Source organism: Bos mutus, chromosome 5 (assembly GCF_027580195.1).
Source record: "Bos mutus isolate GX-2022 chromosome 5, NWIPB_WYAK_1.1, whole genome shotgun sequence".
In the NCBI taxonomy this organism is placed as follows: Eukaryota; Metazoa; Chordata; class Mammalia; order Artiodactyla; family Bovidae; genus Bos; species Bos mutus.
Window position 1 is genome coordinate 2,236,995 of NC_091621.1, and position 23,500 is coordinate 2,260,494.

At 44.4% G+C, this 23,500-nt stretch overlaps 1 protein-coding gene across 4 annotated transcripts in view; it reads left to right on the plus strand.

Annotated features, from left to right (window-relative positions):
* The window catches only part of LARGE1 (LARGE xylosyl- and glucuronyltransferase 1), a 609,925-nt gene that overhangs the window by 345,909 nt on the left and 240,516 nt on the right, over nt 1-23,500 (plus strand). For all 4 annotated transcript variants that reach the window (XM_070370200.1, XM_070370202.1, XM_005898334.2 and 1 more), the window contains exon 6: nt 10,445-10,616. In XM_070370200.1, the coding sequence (XP_070226301.1) occupies nt 10,445-10,616 (172 nt within the window). The remainder of the gene's footprint in view (nt 1-10,444; nt 10,617-23,500) is intronic.

Consider the following 23,500-nt stretch of genomic DNA (forward strand, 5'->3'; position numbering starts at 1 on the left):
AGGTCAACCAAGGTCTTGACTACAACCTGATGAGAAATCCTGAGCCAAAGCCACCCAGAAAGTGGGCTCCCAAATTCCTAACAGAAACTGTGTGAGATAATAAACAATTATTGAGGTTTTAAGCTTCTGTGTCTTGAGATAACTTGTTATGCAGCAAAGGATAATGAATATCCATTAGACCATAAACTCTTCAAGCACCAGCCATGTTTTATTCATTGTGGACGCTAGTCCCTAGCCCCTTCTCAGTACCTGACCCATATTAAGTGTTCCGTCAATGCTGATTTAAATGATTCCAACTGAGCTAAACTGGAGCATTTTTTTTTTGCTGGCAAGGGTAAATACAAATGGAGATGACTTTATCTTGTAGGCAAGAATCTCATCTTCTCTTCTAAATATCATCAGTAATACTAACAATTAAAAATAATAGTCAATCCCTATATACAGCATCAGAATTCTCACAAGCCTGTTGAGTATGTTCTGTGTGGATGCCCATTTTGCAGATGAGAAAACAGAGGTACATGGAGCAGTGTTTAATTACTTGGCCAAAGTGACCCAGCCTGGTGAGTGATGGGGCCAGGATTCAAAGCCAGGCAGTCAGACTCCAGAGTGCGAGCTGCTAGCCAATTGAAAAGCTTATGTTGAGCGCTTGCAGTATAGCACACACTGTACCAGACCCTTTCATTCTCTTGCCTCATTTAGTGCTTTTGCAAACCTCATGGGATACATATTTATTTCCCCTCTTTTTTGGGTGAGCAGATTGAGGGTGAGAGCAGTGAGCTTGCCAGTGGGAATCTGGCCGTTCAGACTCCTGAGCTAGTGTTTAGTTCAGTCCTCCACGGCACGGCCCAGGGTCCCCACCCACCCACCCACCCAAGCTTCTTATCCTCCATTTCTCAGCAATTATGTTCTGAACATACAGGTTGGTTGCCAAGACAACCACTCAGAAACAACATGAAAGGCAAATGACTTTTCAGACATTCTGCAGCCAGGATGGTTTCTTCTTTAACTTTTAAAAATGAGTCAAGGTGATTTGTAATCCACAAGAAAAAGTGGATAGGTAAAAGAAATGTATTATTTTTTCCTTTTTGAAAAAAATGTATTGGAATATAGCTGCTTTACAGTGTTGTGTTTCTGCTGTACAGCAAAGTGAATCAGCTATATGTATACATATGTCCCCTTTTTTTTAGGTCCTTCCCATTTAGGTCACCACAGAGCCCTGAGTAGAGTTCCCTGTGCTATACAGTAGGTTCCCGTTAGTTATCAATTTTATACACAGTATCAATAGTGTATATATGTCAATCCCAATCTCCCAGTACATCCGATGCCCCTCCTTCCCCCGCTTTGGTGTCCATACATCTGTTTTCTATATCTGTGCCTCTGTTTCTGCTTTGCAAATAGGTTCATCTGTACCATTTTTCTAAATTCCACATATATGCATTAATAGACGATATTTTTTTTCTCTTTTTGACGTAGGTCACTCTGTATGACAGTCTCCAAGTCCACCCATGTCTCTATAACTCAGTTTCATTCCTTTTAATTATTGTTGTTGCTAAGTTGTGTCTGACTCCTTGTGACCGCATGAACTGCAGCATGCCAGGCTTCCCTGTCCTTCACTATCTCCCAGAATTTGCTCAAACTCATGTCCGTTGACTTGGTGATGCCATCTCACCCTCTGTCACCCTCTTCTCCTCCTGCCTTCAATCTTTCCCAGCATCAGGGTCATTTCTAGTGAGTCAGCTCTTCACATCAGGTGGCCAAATTATTGGAGATTCAGCATCAGTCCTTCCAATGAATATTCCAGGCCAATTTCCTTTAGGATTGTCTGAATCTTCCATTGTATATATGTACTACATCTTCTTTATCCGTTTCTCTGTCGGACATTTAGTTTGCTTCCATGTCCTAGCTGAAGAAATTTATTTTGAGCAGAAAATATTTCTAGGATGATGAAGAAAGATTCCAAATTAGAAATAGAGCAATTCCCTAGGAAGGGAGCAAAATATACTACTCTTACTCCCGTTTTTTCACATGAAAAAATTAATCTCCACAGAGATTTTCAATTCAGGAATACCCAACTCCAAAGCCTTTGTATCTAATTGCCTTGAAAAAAGCTGCTTCTTGGTGAACATAGATTTTACTGATGAAGGCAGGGGCGTGGCTACGACCCTACAGTTACTAGCCCTGAGGAGTGGAGGACAGCTCTGAATAGACCAATAACTATGGGAAGGGTAAAGAAGAAAGAAACACTGCATCATTTCAGAGTAGAGCATCTAAGGCTGGGGGGCTGAAATTTGAGGAAGGGGAAAGGACTCGGTCCTCTCCCCGCACAGTTCATATACTGCGATATTAAGACCTGACCTTTAGTCTAGTTGGAAGTAATGTAAATAAGATAGCACATAGAAAGCTCTCCCCACAGTGCCTGCATGCTTGCGTGCTCAGTCGCTAAGTCATGTCTGACTCTCTGCAACCCTATGGACTGTAGCCCACCAGGCTCCTCTGTCCATGGGATTCTCCAGGCAAGAATACTGGAATGGGTCGCCATTTCCTTCTCCAGGGGATCTTCCCAGTCCACGGATCGAAGTTGCATCTATCTCTTGCATTGGCACGTGGGTTCTTTACTACTAGCGCTACCTAGGAAGCCCCCCAGGGAGCTCCCTGATGGCCAGTAAACAGCTCAAGCCCCAGCAAAGGCTAGATAGTATTATCATTATGGGGGCATCCCAGTGCCCCCATAAGAATTGCTTATGCTCCTTTATGTAAGTGGATTCAGTAGTATTCTTAAGCTCAGTTGCATTTTTGCTAATTAAATCTTAGAGCATGTCTGCTTAGAATTATTAACAGCCATTGCAAGGATAATAATCTGTCCATTAACATAAACCTAGCTTTCATTCTTATTATTATTTTAATTACATGAACCCTTTGGCGTGTTCAGTGATGAAGAACATGCTAGGATATTGCTCAGCTAGGTGGTGGTGTTTCTACAGGGTACTCTGGGGGTCGGTCTGCATGACACTTTCCAGGTCTCTGTAACTTGCCTCTGAAGATGATCTTCTCCACATTGATTCCCTGGTGGCTCACATGGTCAGGAATCTGGCTGCAATGCAGGATACCTGGGTTCCTGCAGGTCAGGACAATCCCCTGGAGAAGGGAATGGCTACCCACTTCTAGTATTCTTGCCTGGAGAATTCCATGGACAGAGGAGCCTGGCAGGCTACAGTCCATGGGGTTGCAAAGAGTTGGACACTACCAGACGACTAACACTTTTACTTTCTTTCTGTTGATTCCAAGAATTTAATATCCTCAGTTGGACTGGAGTTTATTGTATGTAGGCTGGAAGTGAGATCAGTAGCAGTGTGGATTGTATGAGGAGACTCCCCCTAAAGGTTATATGGGCGAACACGCACACCCATTTCCGCCCCCCGCCGCCCCCCCCCGCCCCCCGCTAAAACCCAGGAGTGTGGTCCAATTTGGAGATTCACTAGAGAGGGCTTCACATTTCCCCATAGATCCCAGTTCGTGATTTATTAATCTTATATATAGAAATATAGGGAAAAGATATGGGTGATTTATTTTCCCTGTTAGAACTATCTCTGTTCCTTGTTTCCTTTTTATTGTCAAAGTTATTAATACCATGGGCTTCCCTGATAGCTCAGTTGGTAAAGAATCCGCCTGCAAAGCAGGAGACCCTGCTTCAGTTCCTAGGTCAGGAAGATCTGCTGAAGACGGGATAGGCTACCCACTCCAGTATTCTTGGGCTTCCCTTGTGGCTCAGCTGATGAAGAATGTACCTGCAATGCGGGAAACCTGAGTTCTATCCCTGGGTTTAATGTCTTATCTTTATCAAACTCCAAATCATGTATCATCTGAATCTGGGTAGTGCTGACACACACTCATTGGGAGAAGGGAAATGGACTTTACTTCCCTCCTCTTTTTTTAAAAAAATAATTTTATTTATTTATATGTATATTTTGCCTGTGGTGGGTTTTGGTTGCTGTGCGGGCTTTTCTCTAGTTTCGGTGAGTTGGGGCTACTCCCTAGTTGCGGTGCCTGGATCTCTCACTCTGGTTTCTCTTGTTGCTGAGCATAGACTCTAGGGCACATGTGCTTTAGTGGTTTCAGTGGAGCACAGGCTCAATAGTTGGAGCACACGGGCTTAGTTTTTCCAAGGCATGAGGATCTTCCCGGACCAGGGATTAAACCCGTGTCCCCTGCTTTGGCAGGCAGCTTCTTTACCATAGACCCACCAGGGAAGCCCATTTACTTACCTTCTCTTAATGAATAGATGCTCTGTAATCCTCACAGCAATATTGTGAAGTGAGCGTTTGAAGTTCCCATTTTACAGATGAGAAAACTGAGGCTTATGGTGGTTAAGTGACTTGCCTTGAGTCACATAGCTTATAAGCTTATTAGAAGTGGTGCTAAAAACCAGGTTCTGGAGCTCAACAAGTTGTGCCTTTTTCAATGTACTGTACCGATCTGGACCCAAGCAATTACAGATGCCTCTTCTCCTAATTGGCAAAAATATCACAGGTGGCATTTGAACTGAGGCCTGGTTAAGTCTGCAGTCATACACATGGTCAAATGACTGTGTTGTTACCATAATATGAATGACATCATGCCTACCTCAAGGATTTCTAGTCCAGAGCTGGAAAGAGACATGGAAAATTAGTGTGATGGCTTGTTGTGCCGAAGGAAAGGAAACAGCTCGATTTGGGAGCCCTCACCCAGCCTTGGGCAGCAGGGAGGGGGGCCGGAGGCTGGTGCCTTCTAAGTTGGGACTTGAAGGAAGAGCAAGATTTGGACAGAGGCAGACAGCACAGGTTGCATGCTGCTGCTGAGAGAAGGAGCCATTTGTAACAAATACATCTGCTTCTCACCACACGTTCTTACCCCCTCTAGATTCCTTAGTTTTCTTTCTGGGATTTTCTTTCTGAATACAAACCCATTCGAATGCTTCCTCTACCTCTAATTGAACACTCTACTTAATTGATTATGTATTAAGTCGGGGACTTGGGGTGACGTTCAGGCCTGGGCTCATGTTGAGATTAATTTATTCCTGTAGTCCTACTGTTCTGTGATGCATCCGAGTGCCTTGCCTGTGTGTGAAAAATAAAGCCGGGAGTTGGAGCCGCCTAATTAGACGGCTTAACCCAACGTCTCCACCAAGCTCTCTTGCTTTGATGGTAACCAAAATAGATGAATAAGTTAATCAAAGGTCTGATTAAATAGCACGACTCTGCGGCATGGGCCGGTGACGGCCAAGCTTCAGTTCAGGCAAATTCTCAGGGGAGTGAGGAAACCAAGCTGAGTTCCAAAGGCCCAGGCTTACACGAAGAAGAGTTTTATAAAACCCACGGGAGGGAATTATTCAGAGTCCTCAGGCGTCAGATCTTAAGGTGATGGCTGGCCTGGAAGCTGACTTCAAAGGAAGACTATGGTTTGGGAAAGGAACACAAACATTTCGCCTGACGGATTCCAGCTATAGCTTTGCATCTTGCTTGGTGAGGATTTGCGACTAATCAGTCTCCTTCCTGTGCCATCCATCTGTCCGTCCATCCATCCATCTGTCTTCCCATGCATCCTTCCGTCTCCCCAGCCATCCTGCAGATGTGTGTTGTGTCTGTGATGTGTGAGGCTTGGTGCTTTGATCTTGCCATCATTTGTTTAAATTAATGGCCATTCTATTCTGTTAGGTTTGTCCCTCTGGATTCTTTCTCATCTTTCTTCACTCTTCCCCTTGAGCTGATGCCTAAGGGCTGCATCCCCAAGCTTACTTTCTCACTGGATTTTGTTTGGGTTTGCCCAGTGGGCTACCCTGGCAGGAGTCCTAGGGGCAGGAGGAGAGGGGGAGCTGAGATCTCTCTCCCTGATCCATCCTGAGGGATTGTTGCAGCAAGGTCATGTCTGTCTTCTGAAGGTCACTGCTCCTGCTAAGGGGCTTATTCATCTGACTCCCCTCTTTGGACACTAGCAGCAGCTGGCATTGGCCCTTCATGCGTTGAGTGGTAACGGCCCCCAACTCTTCCCCTCACCAAGTCTGCCCAGTGCCTTGTTTCTGCCCTTAAATTCTGCATTCATCCACACCCTGACCGATAATGATACACTGGAAGTGACTCCCTTTTGTAAACGGCAGAGACTCCCCTCGCAGATTTGGCCAAGTTGACGTGGTGATTAATTGACAGTGTCAGAATATGAACTCAGGTGTATCTGACTCCAGGACCCAAGGTTCAGTTCTGTACTAGATCCCAGAGATGCCCCCAGACTTCAATATTAAGTATTGAAGAGGCGTATGCGCGCGCGTGTGTGTTAGTTGCTCAGTTCAGTTCAGTCGCTCAGTCGTGTCCAATTCTTCGCTGACTCCATGGACTGCAGCACACCAAGCCTCCCTGTCCATAACCAACTCCTAGAGTTTACTCAAACTCATCTCCATTGAGTCGGTGATGCCATCCAACCATCTCATCCTCTGTCATCCCCTTCTTCTCCTGCCTTCAGTCTTTCCCAGTATCAGGGTCTTTTCAAATGAGTCAGTTCTTTGTATCAGGTGGCCAAAGTATTGGAGTTTCAGCTTCAGCATCAGTCCTTCCAATGAACACTCAGAACTGATCTCCTTTTAGGATGGACTTATTGGATCTCCTTGCAGTCCAAGGGACTCTCAAGAGTGTTCTCCAACACCACGGTTCAAAAGCATCATTTCTTCATTAGTTGCTCAGTCATGTCCAAGTCTTTACAACCCCATGGACTCCTCTGTCCATAGAATTTTCCAGGTAAGAATACTGGAGTGGGTTGCTGTTGCCTTCTCCAGGGGATCTTCCTCACCCAGAGATCAAACCCAAGAATAGCTATGTACATACTGGAAATGGGGAGAGAGAATCGGGATGAAGGGTGGGACCACATTTGCTGAGGATCTTTTGTGTACCAAGCAGTTGAGTCCTTTAAACTCCTTCAGTTTTTACATTAGCCATCTATTTGCTATGCTGGATGCCATGATCTTAGTTTTCTGAATGTTGAGCTTTAAGCTTTAATTTAAGCTTTTTCACTGTCCTCTTTCACGTTCATCAAGAGGTTCTTTAGTTCTTCCTCGCTTTCTGCCATAAGGGTGGTGTCATCTGCATATCTGAGGTTATTGATATTTCTCCCAGAAATCTTGATTCCAGGTTGTGCTTCATCCAGCCCAGCATTTCTCATGATGTACTCTGCATATAAGTTATGTAAGTTAAATAGCATGGTGACTATATACAGCCTTGACGTACTCCTTTTCCTATTTGGAACCAGTCTGTTGTTACATGTCCAGGCAGATAGATGGGTAAACACTGGAAACAGTGACTGACTTTATTTTCTGGGCTTCAAAATCACTGCAGATGGTGATTGCAGCCATGAAATTAAAAGACGCTTACTCCTTGGAAGGAAAGTTATGACCAACCTAGACAGCATATTGAAAAGCAGAGACATTACTTTGTCAACAAAGGTCCATCTAGTCAAGGCTATGGTTTTCCCAGTGGTCATGTATGGATGTGAGAGTTGGATTATAAAGAAAGCTGAGTGCTGAAGAATTGATGCTTTTGAACTGTGGTGTTGGAGAAGACTCTTGAGAGTCCTTTGTACTGCAAGGAGATCCAACCAGTCCATCCTAAAAGTGATCAGTCCTGGGTATTCATTAGTAGGACTGATGTTGAAGCTGAAACTCCAATACTTTGGCCACCTGATGCGAAGAGCTGACTCATTTGAAAAGACCCTGATGCTGGGAAAGATTGAAGGCAGGAGGAGAAGGGGACGACAGAGGATGAGATGATTGGATGGCATCACCGACTCAATGGACATGGGTTTAGGTGAACTCCGGGAGTTGGTGATGGACAGGGAGGCCTGGCATACTGCCGTTCATGGGATTGCAAAGAGTCGAACACAGCTGAGCAACTGAACTGAACTGTGATGTAGCAGCAGCTCCATTTTTACTGATAAAGAAACCAAGGCTTAGGGAGATCAACCCTTCCTGTGGGGCTAGAGTCCAGATTTGAACATTTGTTTCTTTTTTCCCTCCTCCATGCTACCCAGGAACAAGGTGACAGGTTGTAGGCAGTCAATGGTTCTTTCTCTTGAAATTGACACATGGTGAAGAGTTCAGTTTATGTTTTCTTTTTTTCTGCTCAAAATTGTACTCACTTAATGCAAAGAGCCATTGCAAAACTGAGAATAAGGAATAGCTAAAATTGTATTTTCAAACAAATTGGAGATGAAAACAGCATGGAGTAGGTGTGAGAAATGGAATGGGTCATATGGGTTATCAGAGAAGGTCCTTTCTGATAGCTTTCTTAAACTGACTTCGTGCACTCCGGTTTCCCATCACTGGATCCTTATATGTTTAAAATGAAGACTGTCACACTTAGTTTTTTCTTTACAACATTAGTAGTTGATAATTTTTAAAGTTGGCAAGTATAGATTAAATGTGTGTATGTAACCTGAATATATATATATATATACACACATATATATGTATGAATGTATGTATATCTGTATCTGGGGCTTCTCTGGTGGCTCAGATAGTAAAGAATCTGCCTACAATGCAGGAGACCCTGGTTCAATCCCTGGATTGGGAAGATCCCCTGGAGAAGAGAATGGCTACCCATTCCAATATTCTTGCCTGGTGAATTCTGTGGACAGAGGAGCCTGGCAGGCTACGATCCATGGGGTCTCAAAGAGTCAGACACGACTGAGCAATTTTTCATATCTATGTCTATCTATAGAGAGAGACTGTACTCCTATCATCCCCCAAATGATTGATGTCAGTGGTTTGATGCTGTGCTTCCATTTCTTTTTTCTCTGCATTAATCTGAGTGGATATGTTTTCGTATTGTTTGATTATATCTAGTAGTTAATAAGCAAAAGCAATTTTTAAGCTTCCTTTTTTTTTTTTTTTTTTTACTTTTAACATGTCAGTTTCTTTTCATTTCATCTTAGTCTATATTGCTTGTAACAACTGCATAGTGTGCTATCAATGTTTTTTGTCTGCATCAGTTTTTAGTTGTGACATGCAGGGTTTTTTGTTTTTTGTTTTTCTTTAGCCGCAGCATGAGGTCTCTTTGTTGAGAAGGAAATGAAATGGCAACCCACTCCAGTAATCTTGCCTGGAAAATCTCATGGACAGAGGGACCTTGTGGGCTACAGTCCATGGGGTCACAAAGAGTTGGACATGATTTAGCAATTAAACAACAAATATCGGCTCTTACCTATGGCATGTGGGATCTTAGGGTATATGGGTTCTAGTTCCCTGACCAAGGATCGAACCTGGGGTCCCCTGCATTGGGAGTGTGGAGTCTTAATCACTGTACCACCGGGAAAGTCCCTTATCAAATTTTTTAAATACTTTGTTTATATTAACTGTTTAATTTTTCGGCATTTGGATTGTTGCTATTTATTTACTTTTATGACGTGATGAACTTCAGGAATAAAACTTTGATCTCGTTCTTAAGCGTGACTTAAAAAAAAAAAGTGTGTCCTCGAATGGAATTATAAGGACCAAAAGGGAGAATGTTTTTTGGAATTTTTATGATGTGACCACATTTTCCATTAAAGGGTTCCATTCCAAATGTTCATTTCTTGAAAACAAGTGTACTTTGGCTTCCATGGAGATTCCCGTGGCAGCTGAGACAATACCCTGTCCATAGGGTCTTCATAAATGACCTGTGCTTCTGGAAGCTTTCATCACACTGGTGTTCGGTATTATTGTTAGCCTTCATTATCATTAGTATTAGTCGTAGTACTAGTAGTATCATTAGTAGTATCATCAAATGGTACTAAGGTGTGTGACTCGCTGATGTTCCCACCACCTGAGGGACATTGGTTGTTCCTTTGTTTGCTCTTGTATGTTCTCAGTTGCTCGGTCGTGTCTGACTCTTTGGGACCCCATGGACTGTAGCTTGCCAGGCTCCTCTGTGTATGGAATTTTCCAGGCAAGAAAAGTGTACGCCTTAATGATACTATTAAGTAGTCATTTTTAATGACACAGAAATGGAATAAGACTTTAAGAAATATATCTATCCAGGAACAATTAGACATCGGTTGCAAAAATATATACAGTATGATTCAATTTTTGAAACTTTTATTTATTTTGTGAATATTATTTTCTCCAATGAGCCTATATAATTTCTATAATAACAGAAATCTTATTTTAAAATATCTGAGTGTAGTATTTGCATAGGGTAGTTATTTCAAAAACATTACTCTCCTTCTCCCTTGATTCAGATACATTTTTCTTCCAAAAGAACTTCACAAGCCAAACTGTAAATTACATGAATAAATCTTTAAGAAAACATTCATTCATTTACTCAACAATTTTTATTGGAACCTTTTTATGTACCAGGCACTATTTATAATGCTTGTACAAAAAAATTAAATGTAGTGATTTTTTTTTTTTTTGCTTTCTCCTACTCTTTCTCTTCACTTCCCTGTCTAGTCTGAAGTTTCCTGGATCCCCAACAAACACTACTCTGGGATTTATGGTCTGATGAAGCTCGTCCTCACCAAGACTCTTCCTGCCAACCTGGAAAGGGTCATCGTCCTTGACACAGACATCACCTTTGCAACAGACATTGCCGAGCTCTGGGCTGTGTTCCACAAGTTCAAAGGTAATTGTAGCTCTTTTTTTTTTTTTTCCCTGATATCTGAAGGTGTCAAATGACATAACAAGAATAGCAATTGTATTTTTTTTTTTAATGTGAGGGCAACTCTTAATGAGGTCATGCTAATGAAATAGACAAGGAATTATAAATAGAGGTGAGCATCAGTTCTACTCTCACTTGGTACTTGTTAGAGGAAAACAGGGATTGGCTTGTATGTCTTTAATAATTGAAAAAGTAAGATCTGTGTTCATAGGAAGAACCCAATTGAGGGTTGTTGAATTGCTTTGTAAGAGACAGATATCAAATGTGTGTATTTTGTGTGCCCATAATTGAGTGTTGGCTTCTTTGTGTGGAGACGCACATTTATCGGTTTTCCCTTTTTATCAAATGATACTTTGATTGCTGAGAAAGCCTGTGAGATGGTGGTGATGGGTATTCATTATAGAGTGTTTGAAAATGTTCTTATGACTTTTTCTTTCATTAAAAAGTTGATGGTTTATCATTTTAAAGAAGTATGTAAGTTTGGCTTTCTAAGAGGTTCTTGCTAGTCAGTTTCTTCGTAGTTTTTATTGTTAACTCTTGTCACTGCCCCAAGGTATGTGTGAGTATCAGGTGGGAAATTGTGAGGACAATCAGTGTTTATAACTGGTGTGGATTCATGAGAGAAGTGGCAGGCACAAACCCTACTATTATTTTAATACCCCTCTACCAGGTGTCATCCTTTAAATTATGATATTAGTTTTATATTCTCAATATTAGACAAATACATTGAGAGATAAACCTAGCGGTGTTTTTTTTTTTTTTTTTTTTTTCCTGACTTTTGCACTCTGGCGTCTGTGTTTAAAATCCCTCCTGCCTCTTCTCTATAGCTCCTTATCCTCTGAAGGTGAAATATTGCTTAATGATTTTAAATCACAGCATTCTCAAGAATCACAGGCTATTCCAGTTGGTTTCTGTTTCCATTCACTGACAGAAGAGTAAATTCCTCACCCACTCCAGTCTCTGCCTGCTTCCTTCTGGGAGCCTCCCAGCTTTGGGATAATTGAAAAAAGTCCTCAGCACACCACGGGGGCAAAACACTCTGACCCTTGGCTCTTTTCCTTGTCAGGATCAAAACTTTCCTTATTCATGTCAATAATGACACTAATAGACTGTTGAAACAGAGCATGTCTCAGCTTTCCGATCTCTTCTTCATAGAATGTTTGGATCTGTTGTTTTAGTTCACAAATAAAGGAACAGAAGCTTGGTGGGATGCAAGGTTCCACTTGGAGCTGAGACCGCAGTGCATGTGTGTGTTGTCTTCCCTGAGCATCTCTTTTCAAGTCCCCCATCACATCTATTTGTTTTTGTTTTTTCCTGATTACACTGCACTCATTAGGGACTTTTTTTTCTATAGTTATGTGGCATTTTATTCCTATTTCAGTGCTGACCTTCAGTATTCAGTGATGTATTTATTCAGCAGGCATTGTTGCATCCCCGCCAGGGATCACCGGCTATAAGAAGTCATCCACTGGGCCCTGGCTGATGAAAAGTGAAGGGGAGGGAGAGTCACCACCTCCCATGGAGGAAGGGAACTCCACCTCCAGCTGGGACCATGTGACTGTAGAAGTGATGATCATGTCTGTCTTGCAGGATGAGAGTAGTGATTGTGTGTGGTAGACACTCACATTCCCCTTTGGGAGGAAAGGCTCATTCCTCCAGCTGCTGGAAGACTGCCTGCAGGTGGGCTCTGCTCTCAGCCCTCTTTGGGGAATGGTCTCAGGTGAAGAGAGTCACCTTGCCCGGGGCCACACCCCACCCCATGGACTGACTAATGCATGTGATATCTTGCAGGATCCACTGGCGTCTGCCTGGCAGCCCCATTTCTCCCTGTGCCCAGTCCTGCTGGCGTGCCGCCCCTTTCATAGATGTTGTCCTGAGAATTCTCCCTAAGTTAACCCCCAGCGGGCTCACTCCCATTCCCGTGTCTACTTCCCGAGAAACTCAGCCTGCCATATGCATTCAGAGCTGCAAGTCTCTCCTGGATGAGTGTAACCCAGCAAGATCCCAGGGACAGGTGGTCCCTAAAGGTAACCTGTCACTGGGAAATCACATCTATTCTGTCCCAGCAAGGACCTGCCACAGCGCTGGTAGGGTTCTGTCACCAGTCACAAGCACAGTAATAATCTGGTGTTAAGCCCGCCCACCCCCATATCCCCGTGGATGGGAAGGCATCCAAGGCTCTTGCTGCTCCCGGAGATGACCCAAGGACGTGGATTTGGAGGGCTCAGAGACTCAAGGCAGCTCCTGGGGCAGAGCAGAGTATGTGGGCCAAGGTCAGGGCCAGGGAAGTTTGACTGCAAGGAGTTCAGTTAATGGGCTGCATTTTATTTGCTCATCCTCTCGTTGGTTCATTTCGAGCATTAGTCAGGCCCCCACAGTGCAGAGGAATCTATTAGATGCTCTTGTTAGAACAGGGCACCTGCCTTCAAGGAGCTCATAAACAAGGGGTACTGTGTATGTGTTTACCTATCACCAGCAAAGGAGTGTAACAAGCGTCTGAGGTTTTCCCATGCCCGCCCTAACTTTTCTGGGGAAATAAGGAAATGAAAAGTAAGTAAGCTCTTCTCTTTTCCATATGGCGCTCTTTAGTATAGGGGTGTGTGTGTGTGAGAGAGAGAGAGAGAGAGAGATTATTTTTTCTAAATGGAATGATTAGAAGCCAGTTCATGGAATAGGAAGGAAGTCCCTTAGGACAGACCCATAAATGTGGAACACTCTGATCCAGGAGGGAAGGTTCCCCTCTCATAAAGGTAATCGCAGTTGATATGTTTCACTGTAAACCTTTTGAGTGACATTGATGCCATTTGGCCTTGCTGGGTTTTCTCTGGTCTGGAACACCTAGTTTATCTGGGCTGCAGTGACTGTAGTGTTCAGTCTCATATAGACTTGACTCCTTAAGGATGCTGTGAAATCCCCCTTGCCTAAACTCATTACATGGAGAACCTAGTAAAGAGCTTTTTAGTAAGGACTTAGACCAGCCTCAGTCTCTGCTGTGGTCGTCGCCTCCGTGGCATTTGCCTGTCTCTGCATCCTGATCAAGTCTACTCCAACTGGCATGGGGGCAGAATCAAAGGCATAAGGAAGTGTGATTTTCCCCAGATTTGAGAAATAAAACCTCCATCTGCAGAATACTGGCCCAGCTTGCGAAGTTCCAGGACACCCTCTTTAAAGTAGCTGTGAGCCCTAGGAAGTCTCCACATGTATTCATCATGGTCCAGTAGAATAAGCCAGAACTAGAGCCCCTCTGGAGACTCTGTGACTACAGGCAGGTTACTTGACTCCTCTGGGCCTCAGTGAGCCAAGAACAATGCCAGCAGGGTCCTTGCAGGAAATGCACAGATAGTTTGCATTATTCTTCCCATGTTCCATTTTCTCTAAGGACTCCTGCCAGCAGGTGTGGGGTAACAGCAGATACCATTAATGGGTGTCTGCTCCATTACCTTGCAACTTTGCCCACAAAGCCATGGGGCAGCTGTAAAGTGTACAATAATGTAAAAAGGCCAAATATGAAGAACTTTGGAAGTATTGTTTTTGAAAAGACATTTAAGAACTTCTGTGGTTTTAATCACTTGCCTTGAAGGGGTTTTTGGACCCTCTTAGAACCTTTGTGTGGGACCTTCCCGCATCCCTTCTTCCCTGTTCCTCCAACCCCACCTTCCACATCTATTTGGTCACTCATTCATTAATTCATTATCTTTTGAGCCCTTGGACCTGTCCTTGGCCCTGGGGATAAAAATAGTAAGTCACACAGACCCAGACCTGCCCCCATGTTGCTAATTCCTATCAGCTGTTTTTTTCTGTGTCGGGAGCCAGACTATCTTGTTTCCCCCTCAAAAGTCTCTAAGTGTCTTGCCTGAGACCCTACAGCCTGCACGAGGCCATGGTGGAGCCTGGATTGAAGCCAGGCCGACCCCAGGCTGACCTCAGAGCCTACTAGGTGTTTAACCACTAGATTCTAGATCCAACTGAACTCACAGTTACATTAAAATGTGGAAAGTACCTTGAAAGGCAGAATTGACGGTGAAGTAGAATCACATTTGAGGGTGCCTTGGCAATGGCACCCCACTCCAGTACTCTTGCCTGGAAAATCCCATGTATGGAGGAGCCTGGTGGGCTGCAATCCATGGGGTCACTAAGAGTCAGACACGACTTCACTTTCACTTTTCACTTTCATGCATTGGAGAAGGAAATGGCAACCCACTCCAGTGTTTTTGCTTGGAGAATCCCAGGGATGGGGGAGCCTGGTGGGCTGCCGTCTCTGGGGTCACACAGAGTCACACACGACTGAATCGACTTAGCAGCAGCAGCCTTGGCCAAGGGGCTTCCCTGATGGTTCAAACAGTAAAGAATCTGCCTGCAATGCAGGAGACCCAGGTTTGATCCCTGGGTCAGGAAGGGCCCCTGGAGAAGGGAATGGCAACCCACTCCAGTAACTCTTGCCTGGAGAATTCCATGGACAGAGGAGCCTGGTGGGCTATAGTCCAAAGGGTCGCAAAGAGTCAGACAGGACTGAAGCGACAAAGCAGCAGCAGCAGTCCAGGCCAGGGAGGCTTGTGAAGGGAAGAAGCAATGGCAACATTAGCCTGATGGCCCCGCTTAGAAGGGATGCAGTATCCAGAGGCCAGAGGTCCAGAGAGAGAGCCGTGCAGACGCTGAAACACACTGCAGTCTGTTCCTCAAACAGACCAGGCGGGCCCTGCCTTGGTCATTTGCTCTGATGTCCCCGTGCTGGGAATGCCAGTCCCCTAGGTCCCTCCCTGTCTTGCTGCCAGAACTCCCTTTAAGGTTTTGCTCCAAGCTCAGCTTCTCTCAAGATTTCCACCAACTGGCCCCTTTAATCCTGCAACCTGGGATACCATCCTATCCCTCTCACACTGTTCTTTCCTATTTTTTACTGCACCCATCATCTTCTAATCTAGTCCATAATTGCTTATTAAGATTGTTCTGCTCCACCCAGGCAGCCACACAGACTCCCAGATACCAAGGACCTGGCTGGCTTTACCTGATTGTTCTGTGTCTTTCCAGCTAATACATACATACCTTGAGGGCAGGGGTCTTTGTCTTCTTCCTGATGCTTTCCCAGCACCTAGAACAATACCTGGCAGGTGCTCCTTAAATAAATGAACAGATAAATCGTGATTCCAGGTTTGCAGAATAGGAAATAAGGCAAGAGAACCACAAAAGGTTTTGTCAAGTGCAGCTTTGGTGTTTATCTAAAGGTAACTGAAAACCAGTTGAGAGTTTTAGGTACAGAAAAGGATGCTAAGATTTTCAGATTTGAAAAGGCTCCTTTGGCTGCAGCGTGGGGTTGTTCTATAAGATGAACCAGGAAACCAGTGCCTTGAAAGAAAGTTTTGGCAGCAGGTGGGAGGTTGTCTACTGCTGTGGTCCAAGCAAGATATGACAGTGGACTTTCAGCAGGATGTTGCCCTTGGGGGCAGCAGGTGATGTCCAAGAGAGACGAAGGCAGGAGTGGAGTGGATGGCCCCAGGTGACGGGTTCCGTGTTGGGCGTGTGCAGATGGAATGAATAGGTCTGGATCTTACAAAAGAGTCTGGGCTGGAGGTATCTTTAGGTGATTCATTTTTGGAATGAAAACAAAGCTATTTTATTAAAGTGTTCCCGTTGGGCTATGATAGTTTCCTTTTCTGATTTCCAGGTATAGAATCCAGGGGTGCCGATGCTGTGGTTCCCAGCCCTGAAGGGAGGGTGGCTGGCTGGATCTGCTGTTGATCCAATGGGAGGTTCATTGGGTGATGGCAGGTGGGGGTCAGCACATCCAAAGGCTGGGGGAGGTGTGATTGGCAGGCTGGGATTAGCAAGGACTGGAAAAAGGGTCATGGAGTGCACCCTGATTGTGTCAGGAGACCCTGACAGTGCAGCTCACACCCAGTGAGCAATGTCAGTTCCTGCGTCTAGTTACCACTGTGTCACCAAGCCAACCACGTCCTGATTGCCCTGTCTGCATGACTCATGGGATGGGACAGGACAGCCACGCCCATGCTCCCCAGGGTCCCCCGATGGGGCAAAGGGACCTCTGTCCACTGTGTGAATTTCCTTCATGCACAGGGATGCAGGCTCTCTGTGAAGTGAGCTAGAGAGACACTATGAGTCCCCTAGGGAAGAGAAGGAAAGAGAAGTTTCTGGAGTCCTGTGAGGTATGTCTTCCACCTCATCCTCGTTCAGCTCAAGGGTCCACTCCCGGAGCTGTGGACATAGACGTCCAGGGCCTTTCCTAAGGCTGCCTCCCACCCATTCCCTCACCGCCGTTCTAACCTTGGCACTACTCACGTCTCTGGACCTGTTTCTTACTGGCAGAGTGGGGATGATGATGTGGTGAGGGTGATGTGAAGTGAGACGTAAAAAGGTCTCAGAACGGCGCCTGATGCAGAGGAAGGACCAGCAGTGTGTCATTGCTGCTGTTTCGAATATGTGAGAGTCATTTTACTGTCGTCACAGTAAGACAGCTGTCTGCCTACCTAAAAGAGTCAGGATGGGAAAATCTTCATCTTAGAGGAGACGGTGTTCGTCCTCTACGAGTAAGAAAATTTCCCCAGATATCCTCGATCAAGATGAGGATGGGGTGGTGGGGGCGGGGGGGGGGGATACAATTATACAATGGAATATTGCTCAGCCATTAAAAAGAAGGAAATAATGCCATATGCAGCAACATGGTTAGACCTAGAGATGGTCATCCTGAGTGAAATAAGTCAGAGAAGGAGAAAGTAAGTCAGAAAAGGAATGTCAAAAATAAGTTTGACATCCCTTATATGTGAAATCTAAAATGAAATGATACACTTGAACTTAGAAAACAGAAAAGCACTTACAAACTTAGAGAACAAACTTCTGGTTGCCTGCACATACTGCTTGTGTTTAAAACAGATAACCAACAAGGATATACTGTAGAGCACAGGGAACTCTGCTCAATGTTACGTGACAGCCGGGGTCAGAGGGGAGTTTGGGGGAGAATGGGTACGTGAATATGAATGGCTGAGTCCCCTTGCTGTCCACCTGAAACTATCACAACATTGTTAATCAGCTATACTCCAATACAAAATAAAAAGTTGTGTTTTTTTAAAAAGCTAAATGATAAAAAAAATTTTTTTAATGAGGATGGGGGTTTGGGAGGAAGGTCATGTAAGAAGAAGAATCAAGATTTTGTCCTGATGGGAGCTCACCAACTGTGTGTCTCAGTGGGGAGAGCAGAGACCATGGAGTGTGAGGTTCTAGGACCTGAGTGGAGGCCCAGCTCTCCCCTGCAATTTACACTTCAGTTTTAATAGAAATAATATTTCAGAAGCAAAATATGTAACTCACCTAGTCCTTTGCAGAGATCTGTTAAATTATCTCACTTTTTGATGCAGATTTTTTCACATTTTACAGTTTCTGAAACTGAGATGTGACTTAACAAAGCCCCTTGACTGTTGATCTTTTTCTCCTAGAAAATGTTTTGCTATATCAGTGTCCCCTTAGAATCTAGAAAATATGCCGCTGCTATTTTTATCAGTATTGTTTCTCTAGGTTTTCCTTTTATCTTAGAGTGCTGGAGGGAAAATGGAGGGTGGGTTGAGTTCTGGGCTAGACAAGGAAGAACTGAATCGGGAGGCTGATTAGAATCAGTGAGAGAGAAGGATCTTAGGGTCTCAGATCTTAGGGTCCCCTTGAGGACCTTTTATTGTGTGACCATAGGGCCCTGGAACTTGTTCTGTTGCCATCTTTGGTAAATACCCTGAGTCTCACAGTTAGAATGGTTACCACCTCCTGACGGGCCCACAGGATTTTTTTTTAAATTTCAGGGAGAAATAATGATAAGTTTAAGGATTAAGACTATAGGGAGTTCCTCTGCCCAAAGGTATTTTCTTTCTCATTCAGACACTCGATAAATGTTTACTGAACACCTACTTGGTACTGGTTGCACAAGTTATGCAATCTAAGGCCTAATGCAGTAGAAATTCATGTGACTAATTCATCCTTATTTGAAAAATATCAGACACTTCCGGGGAACATTTTGGGGTTACCTGCCATTAGTGTGAATTACTCACTTCAGTTGCTTTTCTAATATTTTTCTGATATCAACTACCTTGAGTGAAGGAAATTTTGATCGTGAATGTAGCCCCTGTGGGTGCCTGGATGCGTGGGCTGTCCTAGGTCATTCTGGGGGAATTAAGAGATGAGAAGGTGGGGCAGGATCAAATAAAGGTACTGAAGACTTAGTGGGGGTAACTGTGAGAGACAGATGCAGACCAAGTAGCAGATGCAGACCAAGTAGCAGGAAGAGGCAAGAAGCAAATACTTACTGAATCAGTTTATGAAGGGACTTCCCTGGCAGTCCAGTGGTTAGGCTTCACCTTCCAATGCAGGGAGTGCCAGTTTGATCCCTAGTCAGGGAGCTCAGGTCCCACATACCTCATAGCCAAATAATCAGAACAAAGAACAGAAGGAATACTGTAACAAATTCAATAAAGACTTTAAAAGTGGTCCACATCAAAAAAAAAAAAAAAAACTTTAAAAAATAAATTTATGGAGTTAGAGACAAAGCCCATCTTGAGAATCACGTGCTCAGGAAAGAAGGTTTTTTGTTCTTTTTGTTCTATAAGTATCTGGGCCAAAGGGGTCTTCCCTGAGGGTTAGCTCTGTTCCAAGTCTATATTAGTGAAATACCAAATCAGATTAACAGGCATATGCTAGTCAAGCAGCTAATGGTCATTTGCAATTGTGTTCTCTGAGCAGTAATTCTGAATTGCAGGGTGGAGGCTTTCAGTATCAGAATTAATTACCTGTGGTGTCTTCGCAAACTGTGCAACTCCAAGGCCCCTCCCATCTCCTACCAGCAGTCTGGACAGCACCAATGCTTTGGCTACCATTGCTTTCATGCATTCAGAGAAGGCGATGGCACCCCACTCCAGTATTCTTGCCTGGAAAATCCCACAGATGGAGGAGCCTGGTAGGCTGCAGTCCATGGGGTCGAGAAGAGTCAGACACGACTGAGCAACTTCACTTTCACTTTTCACTTTCATGCATTGGAGAAGGAAATGGCAACCCACTCCAGTGTTCTTGCCTGGAGAATCCCAGGGACAGGGGAGCCTGGTGGGCTGCCATCTATGGGGTCGAACAGAGTCGGACACGACTGAAGCGCCTTAGCAGCAGCAGCAGCTTTCACACAAGGTTTCTCCACCTCGGTGCTCTTGACATTTGAGGTTGGGTAATTCATCATTATGGGGGGCTGTCCTGTCATCCCTTGCCTCTACTCAATAGATGCCAGTTGCACCCCCTTCCCCAGTTGTGACAAGCAAACATATCTCCAGGCATCTGCAAGTGTCCCCTGAAGGACAGTCTTTCTCTGTTGTGAACCACTTCCTTAGTGGTTCCATTACTGATTTTTGAAAAAGGTATAGGATGTCCAGTGCTGGTGGTGCTGCTTTACGTGGTTGATAATGGCCAGTGCCAAAGAAGAAATGAAATCTGAACTTTCTGCTGCTTGTTTATTGGTTCACATCTTGGAGACCCCCTTACCATGTGCCCTTAATGAATGACTTTCAGAGTCAACCCTATGCTCAAGCTTCTACTGTGTGCACTTCAGACTTCCTGTCCCCCTTTTTTATGCTCAACGCTAGCTTCCAAGATGCTTGATCTGTGAATTTTTTCCTCTCTTAGGGCTACAGATAGTTGAATAGCCACTAGTGAATTTCGTCCTTCAGAAGATGAATTTGTTGTTGTAAGTAGCTAAGTTGTATCTGACTCTTTGGACCGCATGAACTGCAGTACACCAGGCTCCTCTGTCCTCCACTGCCTCCCAGAGTTTGCTCAAATTCATGTCCATTGAATCGGTGATGCTATCCAACAGTCTTGTCCTCTCCTGTTGCCTTCTCCTTCTGCCTTCAATCCTTCCCAGCATCAGGGTGTTTTCCAATGAGTTGGCGCTTTGCATCAGGTGGCCAAAGTACTGGAGTTTCAGCTTCAGTCCTTCCAATGAATATTCAGGATTGATTTTCTCTAGGATTGACTGGTTTGATCTCCTTGCTGTCCAGGAGACTCTCAAGAGTCTTCTCCAGCCCCATAGTTCAAAAGCATCAATTCTTTAGTGCTCAGCCTTCTTTATAATGCCTTCATTCCCTTGTACCTGGAAGGAAACTCAATACCAAGGGAAGGCATGATTGAATTGACCTGACGCAAATGCATTCTTAGCCATAAATTTGGGTAGGACCCTCTGGAATTTATTATTTTTCCCTCAAAAGAAGAGCCAACATGCTGCTCATCTCCATACTTGTGAAGAGAGGAAATCATGTCATTCTGTGACTATTGCAAGGACACATTTTTTTTTCTCCTAAACACGTACACATAGATTATTAGCAGCATCTAATATGTGACAAGGACGGACGTGGCCTGTCAGGGAAGACAAATGGCTGTTCTCTTCTCCATGCGTGCACTGGGCTTGCGGATCTGGAGAATGTAGTGGGCAGGGTTGTGTGTGCTGAGTCCTTATTGAGATGGATGGAGGGGCTGTTGAAGGGAACACTGTCAGCCAGCACAGGACGGAGTGAAATCACCAGCTTCCTGAGAAGCAGAAGGACATTTTTTTTCATTATCCACCATCTCCATTTGACCAGGAAGCTTGGGTTTCTGTTTTCTTGTTTGCCTTTTGATGGGTCTCAGGACAGAGAAGGTGTGGCAATTTTGAGGCTTCTCTTCTTTATGGCTTAGATATCAAAAGATCATATCCCATGATGGCAAAAATGCTTAAAAGATTAAAAAAGGATTTCCCAAATCTACCCAATAATCCATTTTCTGGGGCAGGGAGGAGAATGATGTGATACTAGAATATTTTTTAAAAAGAGGCATCCTTTGAAGGATTTTTGGAAAGAAGGAAGGGAGGGAAGGGTTGGTTGGCAGAGATGGAACTTGCTTTTTTCTTATTTAAGTGAACTTTAAAAATCTTTGAAACAGTTTATTATTTACAGAAAAAATATGAAGTTAGTACAGAGTCCCCATATACCTTGCACCCAGTTTCCCTTATTATTATTAATATCTTGAAGAGTTTGGTACATTTGGGGGATACCTTGCTTTGATGAGATGCCTGATGCAGTCCAGATTCTGCGTGCACCTGGATGTTCCATATACATTAGCTCCTTTCATCCTCACAACAGTCCTGACAGATGGCTAGTCCAATCTGCGTCTTACAAGAGGGAGAGCTAATGCTTACAAAAGTTAAACAACACACCCACATCATCTGCCGGGTAAGTGGGAGAGCCACAGCCTCAGCCCTCAGCCTGTCTTTTTCATTTGTGGATTTAGTCCTTAGGTTTTTAAGCAGTGCTCCTTGTCCTTCTCAAAGTCAGTGCTGAGCTGTAAGGATGGGTAAGACGATACACCAGCCTTCATGAAGGTGAACTCTAGTTGAGAATTCAGAAGGGCAAATAAATAGTAAGAACGGGTTATAGTGAGAGATAGGGGCATGTACGAAGCACAGTGCTGCCATCATGGGAGGAGAGATTAACTCTGGGAGCTGGGAAAGTCATCACTAACAACACAAGAAAAAATGGGTCTTGTGGGTTGGCTGGAGATCTCCACATGGGAAAGTGGGACCAAGGAGAGCAAAATGGACCAAAATCATGATGTGAAACAGGACAGCATGTTGTCTGAACTTCAGGGCACTCCTACTGCTGGAATTTTTTTTGTGCAAAGAATTGAGTATGGGCGGATGGATTGGGAACCTGAGGGAAGATTGCCAAGTACGCGGGAGCTAGATCACGGAAGGTGTGGCGTGGCATGCCACACCAGGGAATTTGGGTTTTTCTAGGAGATGGTGAGAACCCATTGACAGTCTCTAAGGCAAAGAGTGACCTAATCAGGCCGGTATGTCCTCAGGACAGAAAGGTAACTGGGCTACAGTGGGTGGGATGGGCTGGATGGCGCAAAACCAAAAGCAGAGTCCAGTCAGTTGGCCGTGTCAGTAATCCAAGAAACCAGTGATCATTGCCTGAGCTAAGGTGGAGGTAAGATGGAACAACATAATCATTTAAAGATGGGTGTCCCAGTAAGATGTGGTACACGAGAGAAGAGATTCATCCCTACTTTCCCCATTTAGACGATTAGGTGGGAAACAAGGAGAAAGCATATATTTAGGGCAAGAAAGTTCAGCTATCTTGGCTCTGTGATTCTTTGCCGCTGCTGCTGCTGGTGAATGTTTATGTAACAAATGCTTCCTCATTATGCACCCCATTTGTGCTCCACTGTGGTAGAAGTTCTGTCTCAGCTGCTCAGCATCCGTACCCCGCTTCCACCAGCATCAGCAGGATGTCTCTCCTTGTCGTGATTGGTTTTTGGTGTGTGTAACGGTTGGTGATCCTATCCCTGGTTGCAGGGATAAGGGCATGACCCTGTCCTGCCTAGCAGTGGGACTACAGTCATCTCTCAGGCTCTGCTGACTAGTCCACAGTGGTGGTATGCCTGAAGCTGAATCCATCGCAACTAATGAGGATAAGCCAAGAACTTTTATTGGAACTTTTGGGAAAGATTTTCTATTACAGTTGCTGTTACTATGAAAAGATAAGACCGGAACTTTTGTTGGTCATTTTGCCACTGTGTCAGGGGTCCCCAAGACCACCCCTAGATTTGGTGTTCTGTTAGGAGGACTCGTGGGAGTCAACATGAGTGGATTTCATGGCTGTGACTTATTACAGCAAAGGACATAAAGTAAAATCAGCAAAGGCAAAGGTGCATGGGGTGAAGTCTAGGGGAAACAAGGCTGAGGCTTCCAGAATCTTCTCCCAATGGAGTCACATGGGACACACTCGATTCCTCCGGCAGTGTGTGAAATGCTGTCCACCAGAGAAGCTCATTAGAAACTC